Here is a 17,433-nt window from a genome sequence, read left to right on the forward strand (position 1 = left end):
CATCTTCTATAGACTGCTGGCAATGGTCGAGAGAATGCCTGAGCTGACCTAGTCTGGTAATCAGATGGCCAAACACCCTAACAGTCATGCTGAAACTCTCATCCAATAACTGATAGAAGTGGATGCAGAGATCCTCGGCCAGGCCCCAGGTGGAGCTCCAGGAGTCCAATTGTCAAGGAGGAACTGTAAGAGCATGAAACCAAGATGGGAAAAGCACAGGGACAAATAGCTGAACTATTGGTAGCACATGAATTATGAACCAAAGGCTGTGGAGCCCCCAGCTGGATCAGGCCTTCTGGATAAGTGAGAATGGGACCTGTCCTTAGTGCATGAGCTGGCTGTTTGGAACCTTGGGTTTACACAGGGACACTTTGCTCAGCCTGGAAGGAGGGGACTGGACTGCTTGTACTGAATCCACCAGGTTTAAATGAATCCCCAAGGGAGTCTTTGCCCTGGAGGAGATGGGAATGGAGATGAGGGGCTGGGGGGAAGTTGGGGGCAGGGACAGGAGTGGGGAGGACAGGGGAACCCATGCCTGATGTGTAAAATTTAAACACAAATATAATAAATAACAAAAAAAGAAATTTAAAAAATATATAGCAAAATTAAATTACATGTTCAGATGTTTACATAAAAAATAGAAACAAACAAACAAAGTAAATGTTTGGTTTCCAAGGTTAAATGTGTGATATATCAAACAGTGTGTTTTCATTTAGAAACTGTGCACAAATTCAGTAAAAATTGTGACCTGTGGAAGACTTGATTATAGAAAAAAGGGAGGTCTAGATAATTATGAGGTCATAAATTGTACAAATATGAATTGCCTGGAATTCACTTTGTAGTGTAGACTGAAATGATTCCTTCACCAATCCTCCTACCTCAGACTCCAAAGAGATAAGATTAATAATTAGATGGACCACATCATGGAAATCCTACTTTGTGTTTGTTGTGAGACAAGCTCTCTGATACTGACATTGAGCTTATTCCCTACACAGGCTGGCTTCAATTCCTGACCATCCTGTTGTCCTTGATCTCCTGAATCAAATAAAAACAAAATAACCAAAGAAATTTAATTGAGTGACATGCCAAGATTATGTGGCCAGTGATGCCAATCCTACAATGTCCTTGTTTCCATTTTCTACCTCCCCAACATTTTCAAAACTGATGCTTAGGTCCGTCAAAATGGGGCATTATGTGACATTTTCACTTTAAGAATGATTAATGCTGCCAAACTCTGTTCAAGAAAATATACAGGGTTGGGTATTTAGCTCAGTGGTAGAGCACTTGCCCTGGGTTTGTTCCTCATCTCTGGCAATATATATATACCTTGAGCAGGGCGGTTGGTGCACAGGCCTTTAATCCCAGCACTCGGGAGGTAGAGCCTGGGCAACCAAGTGAGTTCCATGAAATGCACAAAGCTATATACAGAAACCCTGTCTTGATAAACCAAAAAAAAAAAAAAAAAAAAGAAGAAAGAAAGAAAGAAAGAAAGAAAGAAAGAAAGGAAAGAAAGAAAGGAAAGAAAAGAAAAGAAAAAATACTTTGTAAGTGAGTACATACACTGTTTGTCTCTCTGTGTCTGGGATACTTTACTCAGGATGATTTTTCAGTGTTGTCCCATTTGCCTGATTATTTCATGATGCCATTTTTTTTAAACAGACTAATACCCCTGTGTCTAAATATACCACATACTCTTTTTTCATTCTTCAGTTGAGGAGCATCAAAGTTGTTTCCAGTTTATGGCTATTATAAATGAAGCCTCTGTGAACATAGTTGGGAAATTATTTCAAAAAAAATGATGATGATGCTGCAATCACAGAACCACAAAGGCTAAGTAACAAGGAGAGCTCTATGGGGACACATTGATCTCTCTAAGAAGGTGAAATAGAATAGATTTTGTTTTGGACTGGGGTGTAGTGGAAATGAGAACAGGAGGGATCAGGCAGGGACTGGGATGGAAGGAGGGAGAGAGGACTGGGAGAGATGAGCTCTCTTTCAGATGTGGGTTTAAGAAGACCTTAACCATTTTGTAGGCTGCCATTTTGCCCTCTTGATGGTGACATTCACCTTACAGTAACTTTTCAATTTCCTGAGGTCCCATTTGTGGTGATATTTTGTTTGTGCTTTAACAAATAAAGCTTTTCTGAAGATAAGAGGGTGGACCTATCCACTAGTCAACCATAGAGGCCATGCAGTGGTGGCACAGACGTTTCATCCCAGCACTTGGGAGAAGAAAGCAGGAAGAGTAGGAGTTCAAGGCCACACTGGGCTACACCAGAGTGATCCAGTCTAAAAGAGAAACTTAGTCAGGTGGGGGAAGCTCATGCCTTTAATCCCAGCACTAGGGAGGTGGATACAGGAAGTGATATATGCCTGGGTGGGGAGAGGAAGTGATAAGGGACAGTGGAGACAGAAGCTTGGACACTTTCAGTCTGAGGATTCTAGTCTGAAGTTTTTCTAGTGGCTGATTGCTCTGCTTCTCTGATTGTTCAGTTTTCACCTTTATATCTGACTCTAGTATTTTATTATTAAGTCCAATTAGAATTCATGCTACACCCATTTACTAACTGTTGATCTTAGTGCTGGGGGTATTGGTGTTCTGTTCTGGAAGTTTTCTCCTGTGCCAATGCATTCCAGATTATTTTCCACTTTCTCTTCTTCAGCTTCAGCTGGATTTATGTTGGGGGTCTTTGATCCCCATGGACTTGAGTTTTGTGCAGAGTGATAAATGTGGATCTATTTGCATTCTTCTACCTGCTGACATCTAGTTAGAACAGCAGCATTTGTTGAAGAATCTTTATTTTTCCATTGCATATTTTGACCTACCTGTCAAATATCAGGTGTCCATAGGTGTGTGGATTTATATCTGGGTTTTTTATTTGATTCTATTTATCCATCTGTCTGTTTTTCTGTCAATACCGTGGGACTTTTATTACTATAGCTCTATAGTAGAGCTTGAAATCATGGATGGTGGTATCTCTGGGAGTTCTTTTATTGTACAGGATTGTTTTAGCTATCCTAGATTTTTTGCTATTCCATATAAAATTAAGTATTATTCTTCCAAGATCTGTAAGGAATTGTTTTGATAGTTTAATGGGGATTGCATTGAATCTGTAGATTGCTTTTGGTAAGATTGCCAGGTTTACTATGTTAATCCTACCAATCCATGAGCATGGAAGATCCTTCATCTTCTGATATCTTACTTTTGTTTCTTCAAACAAGAAAAGTTCTTGTCATATAGGTGTTTCACTTGCATGGTTAGAATTATACAGCAGTTAGAGTTACATAGCAATTAGATCAAAGAGAGCCCCAAGCTCAGTAATGGCATGGTTTTAAGGAATAAAGGATAAGGGTGTAGGGGAATTCTGGATCCAGATGTGGGTTAAACTCTTGATTGGGAAGGAGTAGGGCAACAGAATTCTTCTCAAACTGGGATTGGTACTGGCATTGCTACAAGGAAATTGTCATCGTACACACAAGTAATGTAAGCTATCCTTTATATCTTGGAGCATTTAGTACTTTCTTGACTGAACTCTGATTTGTCCCCTGGAGGATACAGTTTGTGATTTCTCCTGGTTGTTGTAAGGGTGAGGTCTAGTCCCAGTATTGTTATTCTGCTGCCTGTTATGGCTACCTAATGTTAAATTAGGCCTAATCACCATCTTCCTTATCTTTTAATTAATTTTGATTGGAAGTCTATTTTGTTAGAACTTAGGATAGCTACACTAACTTGCTTATGTCCACTTGATTAGAAAATCTTTTTCCGTCATTTTACATTGAGGTAATGTCTGACTTTAATGTTGAGGTATGTTTCTTGTGTGCTGCAAAGTGTTGGATCCTATTTTTGTACCTGTGTCTTTTTTTTTTTTCTTTTTGGCAAATTGAGTCTGCTGGAAGTCTCATTCCAAACAGGTCCAATGACCTGGGATGGAAGAGTGAATTCAGTACCGCAAAGAAACTATTGGCCAGTCCCCCAGTTGCTGGCCAGCAGGGAAAACTCCCCATTGCCTGGATCTCCCACCAAAACCCCATTGAACCCTGCAATCTACAATACACATGTACTCCTCCAATATCCATCTTCCTGCCACCCCAGTAACTTCCTGAGACAAGGAATATGTCAAATCCCACTGGACAAAGAGGGTAGTGACTCCTCTCACTCCCAGAGTGTCCTTACGTTGGGAACCATGCCCTGGGACATAGCCAATCCCTGAGAACCCCCACATAAATCTGCCCCAGTCGCTGGTCAGTAGGGAATACTCCCTTGAGGTCAGGCTCTTCCACTATAACCCCCATCTGACCTTGCAATCCACAATACCCATGCCCTACCCCAATTAGCAATCTGCCTTGGACCCAAGTAACTTCCTGAGACAAAAAAATCCACCAGCTCTCATTGGACCAAGAGTGGATTCCTGAGACACAGAATTTACCAGCTCTCATTAGAACAAGAGGCTTACTGAGACACAGAATCCACCAGGTCTGACAGGACCAAGATCCTCTGATAAGACCAAGAGTGACTCCCTGAGACACAGAATCAGCTAGCTTGTATTGGGCCAAGTACAGCTCCCTGAGATTCAGAATCTGCCAACTTCAATTATACAAAGAGCTAAGATTGGACCCAAAGGAGCCCCCTGAGAGAGACACAACAAGCACAGAGTGGACCAATAGCAGCTCACTCAGACACAGGCACCTCTTGCACCTATTAGAGGAAGAGATGGGGAGATGTCAATGCAAAATAAATACAACAACATAAAGAGCAATATGGCACCATGAGAACCTAGCCCGCCTCCAACAGTAAGACATGAACATTTCAATATAGAAGGAGCAGAAGAAAGTGACCTCAACAATAGCTTCATGAAGATGCTAGAGGCCTTTTAAGCAAAAAATGAAAAATTCCCTTAAAGAAATTGAGGAAAAGACAAACAAAAAAATTGGAACAAATCAATAAATCTCTTAATGAAAGCCAAGAAAACCATTACAAAGCAATTAAACATGTGAAGGAAACAGTTTAAGATCTGAAAATTGAAATAGAAACAATGAAGAAGACACAAGCAGAGGGAATGCTGGAAATAGAAAATCTGAGTAAATGAACAGGAAACACAGATGGAAGCATAACCAACAGAACTCAAGAGCTGGAAGACATAATCTCTAGTGTAAAGGGTACAATAGAGGAAATAGATTCATCAGTCAAAGAAAACACTAAAGCCAAAAAAGTAATAACACAAAATGTCCAGGAAATCTGGGACACCATGAAAAGGCCAAACCTAAGAATAATAGGGAGAAAGAAGGAGAAGAACACCAACTCCAAGGCACAGAAAATACATTCGACAAAATCATGGATGAACACTTTCCCAACTTAAAGAAGGAAATACCTATGAAGATTCAGGAAACTTATAGAATACCAAATAGACTAGCACACACACACACCCAAAAAAAGTCCCCTCACCATATAATAATCAAACCACTAACCATATGGAATAAAGAACAAATATTAAGAGCAGTTAAGGAAAAAGGGCCAAGTGAAATCTAAATGCAGACCCATCAGAATAACACCCGACTTTTCAATGGAGACTTTGAAAGCCAGAAGGTCTGGACAGATGTAATGCAGACACTGAAAGACCATGGATGCCAGCCTAGACTAATATACCCAGCCAAACTTTCAATCACCATAGATGGAGTGAACAAGACATTCCAAGACAAACAAGATTTAAACAATACCTATCCACAAATCCAGCCCTGCAGGCAGCACTAGAACAAAAACTCCTACCCAAGGAAGTCAGAGATACCCATGAAAACATAGGCAATTGATAACCCCACAGCATTAAATCCCAAAGAAGAGACACACACACTGCCACCAAAAGATAACAGGAATTGACAATAACTGGTCATTAACATCCCTTAATATCAATGGACTTAATTCACCTATAAAAAGACACAGACTAATAGAAAGACCTATCTTTCTCCTGCATACAAGAAACATACCTCAACTTCAAAGACAGATACTACCTCAGAGTAAAAGACTAGTTAATGTCTTTGTAATCAAATGGACATAAGAAGCAAGCTGGTGCCAGGTGGTAGTGGCCAACGCCTGTAGTCCCAACCCTCAGGAGGCAGAGGCAGGTGGATCTCTGTGAGTTTCAGGCCAGCCTGGTCTACAGAGCTAGTCCAGGACAGACTCCAAAGCTACAGAAAAACCCTATCTCAAAAAAACAAATAAAAAAAAGAAGCAAGATGATTTAGTTATCCTAATATCTAACAAACAGACTTGAAACTAAAAATAAATCAAGAGAGATTGAGGACATTAAATACTCATCGCAGGAAAGACCTACCAAGAGTAAGTTTTAATTCTGAACATTTACGCCCCAAATAAAAGGGCACCCACATTACTAAAGTTTAAATCACACATCAAACTCCACACACTAATAGTGGGAGACTTCAACACCCCACTCTCACTACTGGACAGATCTGCTAGATTGAAACTGAACAGAGAAATAAGGGAACTAATTGATATTATGACTCAAATGGACTTAATTGATATTTTCAAAACATTCCAACCTAACAAAAAAAAATTAAATCTTTTTCTCAGCACCCCATGGAACTTTCTCTAAAATCAACCACATACTTGGTCACAAAGCAAATTGCAACAGAAACAAAACAATTGAAATAACCTCCGGTATTCTATCAGACCACCGTGGGCTTAAAATTAGGTTTCAAGAACAATGAAAGATGCAGAAAGCTTACAATCTCATGGAAACCAAATAATGCTCAACTGAATCACCAATGAGTTGATGAAGAAATAAAGAAAGAAAATAAATACTTCCTAGAGTTCAATGAAAATGAATGTACTACATACCCAAACTTATGTGACGCTATGAAAACAGTGCTATTAGTAATATTCACAGCACTAAATGTGCACATAAAGAAAATGGACAAATCTCACACTAGTGAATTAACAGCACATCGGAAAGTTCTAGAACAAGATGAAACAAACTCACCCAGGAGGAATAGACACCAAGAAACAATAAAATTGAAAGCTGAAATCAATAAAATAGAAACAAAGTGAACAATACAAAGAATCAATGAAACAAAGAGCTGGTACTTTGAGAAAATCAACAAGAAAGAGAAGCCCTTATTCAGACTAATCAAAAGGTATATATAGAGAGAGCATCCAAAGTAATAAAATTAGAAATCACAAGAGATAATGAGAAAATCCAGAGAATCATTAGATCATACTTCAAAAACGTGTACTCCACAAAATTGGAAAATCTAAAAGAAATGGACAATTTTCTGGATAGGTACCACATACCAAAGTTGTATCAAGACCAGATGAACAATTTAAATAGAACAATAACCCCTAAGAAAATAGAAACAGTCATTAAAAGTCTCCCAACCAAAAAAGCCCAAGACCAGATGGTTTCAACAGAGAATTCTACCAGAAATTTGAAGAAGAGTTAATACCAATATTCTTCAAATTGTTTCACACAACAGAAACAGGAGGAATGTTACCAAACTCCTTTTATGAGGTTACAGTTACTCTGATTCTCAAGCTACACAGAAATGCTACAAAAAAGAGAATTACATACCTATCTTCCTCATGAACATCAATGCAAAAATAATCAATAAAATGTTGGCAAATCAACTCTAAGAACACATCAAAAATATTATCTACGATGATCAAGTAGGCTTTATCCTAGAGATGCAAGGGTGGTTCAACATATGGAAGTCTATCAATATACCACATAAACAAATTGAAAGGAAAAAACACATGATTGTTTCATTAGATAGTGAAAAGGCCTTTGACAAAATCCAACACCCCTTCATAATAATGGTCTTAGAGATATCAGGAATACAGGGAACATTCCTAAACATAATAAAGGCAATTTACAGCAAGCTGACAGCCAACATTAAATTAAATGTAGAGAAACTCAAAGCCATTCCACCACAGTCAGGAACAAGACAAGGCTGTCCAATATCCCCATATTTATTCAATATAGTATTTGAGGTTCTAGAGAGAAATAAGACTGCAAAAGGAGATCAAGGAGATACAAATTGGAAAGGAAGAAGTCAAACTTTCACTATTTGCAGATGATATTATAGTATACATGAGTGACCCCCAAAAAATCCTACCAGGGAACTCCTAAAGCTGATAAACATCTTCAGTAATGTGGCAGGATATAAGATTAACTCAAAAAATCAGTAGCTCTTCTATATACAAATGATAAACAGACTGAGAAAGAAATCAGAGAAACTTCACCCTTTACAATAGCCACAAATAATATAAAATACCTTGGAGTAACTTCAACTATGCTAAGTGAAAGACCTGTATAATGAGAACTCTAAGTCTCTAAAGAAAGAAACCGAGGAAGATATCAGAAAATGGAAAGATCCCCCATGCTCATGGATAGGAAAGATTAACATAGTAAAAATAGCAATCTTACAAAGAGCAATTTACAGATTCAATGCAATCCCCATCAAAATCCCAACACAATTTTTCAAAGACATGGAAAGAAAAATGTGCTACTATAGAGCTATAGTAACAAAAACATCTTGATATTGTCATAAAAACTGACATGTGGACCAACGGAACCAAATTGAAGACCCTGACATTAACCCACACAACTATGAATTCCTGATTTTTCAAAAAGAAGCCAAAATTCTACCATGGAAAAAAGAAAGCATCTTCAACAAATGGTGCTGGCATAACAGGACGTCAACCTGTAGAAGATTGCAAATAGATCCATATCTATTGCCAGGCACAATACTCAAGTCCAAGTGCATCAAAGACCTCAATATAAAAGCAGTTACACTGAACCTGATAGAAGAGAAAGTAGGAAATAGTAAAGAATGTGTTCCCACAGGAGACCACTTTCAAATGTAACGCCAGTAGCATGAACATTGAGAACAATTAATAAATGGGACCTCTTGAAACTGAGAAGCTTCTGTAAGGAAAGGACACAGTAAATAAGACAAAATGATAGCCTACAGAATGGGAAAAGATTTTCACCAACCCCACATCAGACAGAGGGCTGACCTCCAAAATATATAAAGAACACAAGAAACTAGATATCAAAATAACAAAGAATCCAATTTAAAAAATGGGCTAAACAGCTAAAAAGAGAATTCTCAAAGGAAGAATTTCAAATGGCAGAAAGATACTTAAGGAATTGCTCAGCATCCCTAATTATCAGGGAGATGCAAATCAAAACGACTCTGAGATATCATCTTACACCCATCAGAATGGCTAAGATCAACAGCACTGCAGACAGCTTATGCTGGAGAGGCTGTGGAGCAAGGGGAACATTCCACTGTTGGTGGGAGTTCAAACTGGTACAGCCACTTCCACTTCGAAAATCAGTATGGGGATTTCTCAGAAATTTGGGAATCAATTTCCCTCAAGACCCAGCTGTACCACTCTAGGGCATTTACCCAAGGAATACTCAATCATACTACAAGGACACAAACTCAGTTATGTTCATAGCAGCATTATTCATTACAGCCAGAACCTTGAAACAGGCTATATACCCCTCAACAGAAGAATGCATTAAGAAAACGTAGTATATATACACAATGGAATACTTCTCAGCAGAGAAAAACAATGACATCATGAAATTTGCAGGCAAATGGATGACACTAGAAAATATCATCCTGAGTGAGGTATCCCAGACTCAGAATGACAACCATGGTATGTATCTCCTCCTAAGTGGATACTAGGTATAAAGGAAAGGGTAATCAGGCTACACCCAACAACTCTATAGAAGCCAACTAACAGGGAAGACCAAAAGAGGGACACATGGACTGCCCTGGGAAGGGGAAATAGTTCAGATCTCCATGAGTAAACTGGGGAGGATGAGATGTAGGCAATGGAGCGTAGGAACTGATGGGGTTAGAGTGGGAGGGAGGTGAGGATACAGGAGAAGGAGAGGGAGGGGGAACTGGGGTTGGTAGGTAAAATGAAAAAAAGTTTAATAAATAAACATATTAAAAATAAAAAAAATAAAAAAGTGTAGTAGGAATCTTAAAAGGTACTTGTTAATGAAGTCATACCTGAGGCCAGTTATTGAAGTGAATGCTGGAAGATCAGAGAAGCAGAACAAGCCACAGCTTTCTCACCTCGACAGTTCCTCAGCTGATCCTGTTTCCTCAGACTGGAAGCCTCTGTGCCCTCATCTGAATGGGTCTCAGCTGAACTGTTGCTAAAAGTCTAAGAACTTAACCAAGCCAAAAGCTTAACTAACTAAATGCTTAACTCCTTAGTTCCTGGCCCTCATGCCTTATATGCCTTTCTCTTTCTGTCCCCACTCCCTGGGATTAAAGGTTGGGTTTCTGGGATTAAAGGATTGGGTCACCAGGCTTAGCTGTTTCTAAAGTGGCCTTGAACTCAGAGATCCACCTGGCTCTGCCTCCCAAGTGCTGGGACTAAAGGCGTGTGCTACCACCGCCCAACTTCTGTTATGGCTTGCTCTGACCCATTATCTAGCCACCATTTTTGGCTTTGTTCTAGTGGCTAACTGGACTCTGACCCCAGATATGTTAATTTCGGGGAACACACAATATTTCAGGGAACACAATACCCACCACAAAAAAGTGTTAGCATGGCTTATTTTTTGTTCTCATGTCCTTTTCCTCTCAACTTCCTACAGTATTACAAACTAGGGCTTCGTGGATTTCTATGTTTCTGCTTCATTCTCTGCAAATCAAAACGACTCTGAGATATCATCTTACACCCATCAGAATGGCTAAGATCAACAGCACTGCAGACAGCTTATGCTGGAGAGGCTGTGGAGCAAGGGGAACATTCCACTGTTGGTGGGAGTTCAAACTGGTACAGCCAGTTCCACTTCGAAAATCAGTATGGGGATTTCTCAGAAATTTGGGAATCAATTTCCCTCAAGACCCAGCTGTACCACTCTAGGGCATATACCCAAGGAATACTCAATCATACTACAAGGACACAAACTCAGTTATGTTCATAGCAGCATTATTCATTACAGCCAGAAACTTGAAACAGGCTATATACCCCTCAACAGAATAATGCATTAAGGAAACGTGGTACATATACACAATGGAATACTTCTCAGCAGAGAAAAACAATGACATGAAATTTGCAGGCAAATGGATGACACTAGAAAATATCATCCTGAGTGAGGTATCCCAGACTCAGAATGACAAACATGGTATGTATCTCCTCCTAAGTGGATACTAGGTATAAAGGAAAGGGAAATCAGGCTACACCCAACAACTCTATAGAAGCCAACTAACAGGGAAGACCAAAAGAGGGACACATGGACTGCCCTGGGAAGGGGAAATAGTTCAGATCTCCATGAGTAAACTGGGGAGGATGAGATGTAGGCAATGGAGCTAAGGAACTGATGGGGGTAGAGTGGGAGGGAGGTGAGGATGCAGGAGAAGGGGAGGGAGGGGGAACTGGGGTTGGTAGGTAAAATGAAAAAAAGTTTAATAAATAAACATATTAAAAATAAAAAAATAAAAAAGTGTAGTAGGAATCTTAAAAGGTACTTGTTAATGAAATCAAACCTAAGGCCAGTTATTGGAGTGAATGCTGGAAGATCAGAGAAGCAGAACAAGCCACAGCTTTCTCACCTCGACAGTTCCTCAGCTGATCCTGTTTCCTCAGACTGGATGCCTCTGTGCCCTCATCTGAATGGGTCTCAGCTGAACTGTTGCTAAAAGTCTAAGAACTTAACCAAGCCAAAAGCTTAACTAACTAAATGCTTAACTCCTTAGTTCCTGGCCCTCATGCCTTATATGCCTTTCTCTTTCTGTCCCCACTCCCTGGGATTAAAGGTTGGGTTTCTGGGATTAAAGGATTGGGTCACCAGGCTTAGCTGTTTCTAAAGTGGCCTTGAACTCAGAGATCCACCTGGCTCTGCCTCCCAAGTGCTGGGACTAAAGGAGTGTGCTACCACCGCCCAACTTCTGTTATGGCTTGCTCTGACCCATTATCTAGCCACCATTTTTGGCTTTGTTCTAGTGGCTAACTGGACTCTGACCCCAGATATGTTAATTTCGGGGAACACACAATATTTCAGGGAACACAATACCCACCACAAAAAAGTGTTAGCATGGCTTATTTTTTGTTCTCATGTCCTTTTCCTCTCAACATCCTACAGTATTACAAACTAGGGCTTCGTGGATTTCTATGTTTCTGCTTCATTCTCTGCAAATCAAAACGACTCTGAGATATCATCTTACACCCATCAGAATGGCTAAGATCAACAGCACTGCAGACAGCTTATGCTGGAGAGGCTGTGGAGCAAGGGGAACATTCCACTGTTGGGGGGAGTTCAAACTGGTACAGCCAGTTCCACTTTGAAAATCAGTATGGGGATTTCTCAGAAATTTGGGAATCAATTTCCCTCAAGACCCAGCTGTACCACTCTAGGGCATATACCCAAGGAATACTCAATCATACTACAAGGACACAAACTCAGTTATGTTCATAGCAGCATTATTCATTACAGCCAGAACCTTGAAACAGGCTATATACCCCTCAACAGAAGAATGCATTAAGGAAACGTGGTACATATACACAATGGAATACTTCTCAGCAGAGAAAAACAATGACATCATGAAATTTGCAGGCAAATGGATGACACTAGAAAATATCATCCTGAGTGAGGTATCCCAGACTCAGAATGACAACCATGGTATGTATCTACCCATAAGTGGATACTAGGTATAAAGGAAAGGGTAATCAGGCTACACCCAACAACTCTATAGAAGCCAACTAACAGGGAAGACCAAAAGAGGGACACATGGACTGCCCTGGGAAGGGGAAATAGAAGAGATCTCCATGAATAAACTGGGGAGGGTGAGATGTAGGCAATGGAGTGTAGGAAATGGGGGATGAGTGGATAAGGGAATGAGATGGTTGAGCTAAAACAGGGAAGGAGGGGGAATGCATTGAAAGAGATACCATGACAGAGAGAGACATAATGAGGATCGGGAAAAACCCAGTGCTAGGGAAGTTGCCATGAATCTCCAAGGATTTCCCCAGCCTTGGCTACTAGCAATAGTGGAGACGGAACCTGAACTGAACTAGCTTGCCCCAGTGATCAGATCTGTGAATTCCCTAACTGTCATCACAGAACTTTTCTTCAATAAATGATGGAAGCAGATTCTGAGATCCACAGCCAATCACTAGACAGAGCTCCAGGAGTCCAGTCAAAGAGAAAGAAGAGGCATTCTATGAGCAGTGCATCAGGATCATGATGGGAAACATGCAGCATGACCAAACCAACTAGAGGGAATTCCCAAAAGCTGGATCAATGGCTGTGGAGCCTACATGAGACTGGATTAGGCCCTTTGCATGGTGTAGCTTGATCTGCTTGGGAGAACCCCTGGTGGTAGGATCAGAATCCATCTCTGGTGCATGAGCAGTCTTTATGGAGCCCACTATCTATGATGGGACACCTTGTGTAGCCTTGAAGCAGGGAAAAGTGCTTGGACATGTCTTTACTGAATGTGCCTCCACCTAGGAGGCCTTGCCTTCTTGTAGGAGGTAGTGGGGGATGGGTCGGGAGAGGAGGCTGGGGGGTCGGGAGAATTGAAATGGCAATCTTTGATTGCTGTGTAAAATGAATGAAAAAATTTTCTTAATAAAAAGAAAGTAAGTAAGTAAGTAAGAAAGGAAGGAAGGAAGGAAGGAGGGAAGAAAGGAAGGAAGGAACTATGACTATCTGTTTCAAACAAGTGGTCCCAGACAGCCTGGGTCATTTTTATTTATACAGTTTCCATAGTTTGCATGAACAGTTTTACAATCAAATTTGTTTCTAATAATGGTTACAACAATATCTAGTGTGCTCTTTTACCTAATTTCTGTTTTATCCTCCAACTTTCCCAGCAGTATCCATTACCTTCTTGATTCACAGCTCTAATATTAGAAGCATAAGCAGTATTGCAAGCAACAAAGGAAGTTTTCTAACTAGGCATAACCACAGGTAAAACAGTGTGCCCAGTTGGCAGCATTAGTGGTTACAGCATCATGCAAAGTGAAAATGAAAGAGAGTTTTGCCTCCAGTGGTTAATGTTTACCTCCAGTCAAATTTAAGTTCTTACAATTAACTCATCAGCCAAGGCTGAATCAATTCATTCTTTATTCTGTACCAGTATATCTCCCATAGAGAATAGACCACATTTTTCCTATCCTCCTGTAGACTATATAACTTAAGAGCGTACTCTTAAGAGTTAGCATTTTCATTAAGATAGGGAATGGCTCAGTTGCCTTTAGCCTACTGGCTGTGGGTTTGTTAAGACTTCCGTTGGTCTTTTCTGTGTCTAACACACAGATTGCAAGCCTATCGCCACTTAGAGATCTTTGGGAACAGTTACCTCTGCAGCTCTCACATGATTAAGCCTGTATGATAATGAGTATTCAGAGATGGGTAATACCTTGGGGGCACTCAACAACCTAAGACAGAACGCCTGTGTGGCCTGGACAGGTGTCTCCATGATGGCTAAGGTGACCTGCTGACGTCCCACATAACCTAAATTAGAAGCTTATTTTTTAGTAAAAGGGGGGGATGTAGGTTCCTGGCCCCTGTTTTGGATAACTGTTGCATTGCTTGCAGACCTTGACCTTGATATCCTCCCTATACTAATTCCCTTCGAGATTCCACATACTGAATGCTTAAGGGAAGCTCCTTATCTGTGTATCCAGCATAGTGGGTGTTAACAAGTTAGCTGCAAGATTGTAAAATATAAGAAGCAGGGTTGAGGAGTTAGCTCAGTGGTAAAGCACTTGCCTAGCAAGCACAAGGCCTGGTGTTCCATCCTCAGCTCAAAAAGTAAAAAGAAAAAAAAAAGAAAGAAAAATCAGAGACAAATTTCTGTCCTCCAGGATTGTCCCATTGTGGGTTAAGCCTGTATTTAAGACCTCCTCCCTTCTTTAATAAACAACGTTCTTCATTCAAGAAAAATAAAGAAGAAGGAGGCAGTGGTGGAGGAGGAGGAGGAGAAGGAGAAGAAGAAGACAATGACGACAACGATGTAGAAGGGGTCAAGATCATGATGGGGAAACCCACAGAGACAGCTGACCAGTGCTAGTTGGAGCTCACTGACTCTGGACTGACAGCTCGGGAACCTGCATAGGACTGAAGTTGGTCCACTGAATGTGGGTGACAGTTGTGTGGCTTGATCTGTTTGTGGGGTCCCTGGCAGCAGGACCAGGACTTATTCCAGGTGCATGAACTGAATTTTTGGAGTCTATTACTTGTTGTGGGATACCTTGCTCAGCCTTGATACAAGGGGAGGGGCTAGGCTCTCCTTCAACTTGGTAACCCAGACTTTGTTGACTGCCATGGGAGGCCTTACCCACTCTGAGGTGTGGATGGGGGTAGAGTGGGAGGGAGGTGAGGACACAGGAGAAGGGGAGGGAGGGGGAAATGGGGTTGGTATGTAAAATGAAAAAAAAGTTTATTAAGTAAATATATTAAAAATAAAAAAATAAAAAATATTTAGCACTGCTTATTTTTTGTTTCATGTCCTTTTCCTCTCACCTTCCCACAGTATTAGAAACAAGGGCATTGTGGATTTCTGTTTCTGCTTCATTCTCTGTTCCCATTAACTCTTTTTTTCTCCTTTTTTAATTTATTATATCTGTGTTTTAATTTTACGCATCAGCCATGCTTTCCCCTGTCCTGCCCCCTCCTGCCCACACCCCCACAGTCCCTCCAGCCCCTCCCCCATTCCCATCTCCTCCAGGGCAAAGACTCCACTAGGGATTCAGGTCAACCTGGTAGATTCAGTACAGCAGGTCCTGTCCCTTCCTACCAGGCTGGGCAAAGTGTCCCTGTGTAAGCCCAAGATTTGCAACAGCCATCTCATGCATTAAGGACAGTTCAAGCTACTCAATTGTCTCACTTATCCAGAGGGCCTGATCCAGCTGGGGGCTCCACCGCTTTTGGTTCATAATTCATGTCTTTCCATTAGTTTGGCTGTTTGTCCCTGTGCTTTTCCAATCTTGGTCTCAACAATTCACATCATAGAGTCACTCCTCTTTCTTGACAATTTGACTCCTGGAGCTCCACCTGGGGCCTGGCCAAGGATCTCTGCATCCACTTCCATCAGTTATTGGATGAGAGTTCTAGCACGACTGTTAGGGTGTTTGGCCATCTGATCACCAGACTAGGTCAGATCAGGCTTTCTCTCGACCATTGCCAGTAGTCTACAGTGGATGTATCATTATGTATCTTACTAGCACATTGATTCTTCCTGATCTCATGTGGTCTTCATTTATCTGGTCTGTTATTCCTCATTCTCCCTTTCTGTTCTTGATCTTGCTGGTATCTCCTGCTCCCATGAGCTCTCCTTCCCTTGAACCTTGCCCTTCATTAATCCCATTGTTGTCCAGGTTGATCATGTAGATCTCATCCATTTCTCTGTCATTGGGTGATCCCTATGTCCTTCATAGGGTCCCATTTTCTCGGTAGCCTCACTGGAGTTGTGTAGCAGTCTAGTCACCTTTGTTTTACATCTAGTATCCTACTATGAGTGAGTACATACCATGTTTGTTTTTCTGAACTTGGGTTACCTCACTCAGGATGATTTTTTTCTAGATCCATCTATTTGCCTGCAAACCTCATGATGTCATTGTTTTTCTCTGCTGAGTAGTACTCCATTGTGTATATGTACCATATTTTCTTTATCCATTCTTCAGTTGAAGAGCATCTAGGTTGTTTCCAGATTCTGGCTATTACAAACAATGCTGATATGATCATAGCTGAGTAAATGCCCTTGTGGTATGATTGAACATTCCTTGGTTATATGCCCAAGAGTGCTATAGCTGGGTCTTTGGGGAGATGGATTCCCAATTTTCTAAGGAAGAGCCATATTGATTTCCAAATGGCTGTACAAGCTTGCATTCCCACCAGCAGTGGAGGAGAGTTCCCTTGGCTCTACATCCTCTCCAGCATAAGCTGTCTTCTGTGTTTTGGATCTTAGCCATTCTGACAGGTGTAAGGTGGTATCTCAGAGTCGTTTTGATTTGCATTTCCTGGATAATTAGGGATGTTGAGCAATTCCTTAAATGTCTTTCAGCCATTTGAACTTCCTCTGTTGAGAATTATCTGTTTAGTTCATTTCCTGGTTGGACTGTTGGGCATTTTGATTAGTAATTTCTTGAGTTCTTTATATATTCTGGATATCAGCCCACTGTCAGATTGGGGTAGGTGACGACCTTTTCCCATTCTGTAGGCTGTCACTTTGTCATGTTGACCGTGTCCTTTGCTGTACAAAAGCTTCTCAGTTTCAACAGGTCCCATTGATTGATTGTTTCTCTCAGTGTCTGTGCTGCTGGTGTCATAATTAGAAAGAGCTCTCTGGTGCCAATGTGTAGATGTAACCGGCTTGTTAAATAAGAAACACAGAACCGATTGTAGAGTTAAAAACCACGAGGTCAGAGCAAGAGGGGAAACC

General features: G+C 40.8%; 1 protein-coding gene across 1 annotated transcript in view; it reads right to left on the reverse strand.

Annotated features, from left to right (window-relative positions):
* Positions 1-16,393, reverse strand: part of LOC118576976 (ubiquitin carboxyl-terminal hydrolase 17-like protein 6) — a 22,092-nt gene extending 5,699 nt beyond the window's left edge. Inside the window, exon 1 of the mRNA XM_036177011.1 lies at positions 16,339-16,393. Coding sequence (XP_036032904.1) covers positions 16,339-16,393 — 55 coding nt within the window. The remainder of the gene's footprint in view (positions 1-16,338) is intronic.
* Between the last annotated feature and the right edge of the window lie 1,040 nt (positions 16,394-17,433).

This window comes from Onychomys torridus, chromosome 1 (genome assembly GCF_903995425.1).
Source record: "Onychomys torridus chromosome 1, mOncTor1.1, whole genome shotgun sequence".
Classification (NCBI taxonomy): domain Eukaryota; kingdom Metazoa; phylum Chordata; class Mammalia; order Rodentia; family Cricetidae; genus Onychomys; species Onychomys torridus.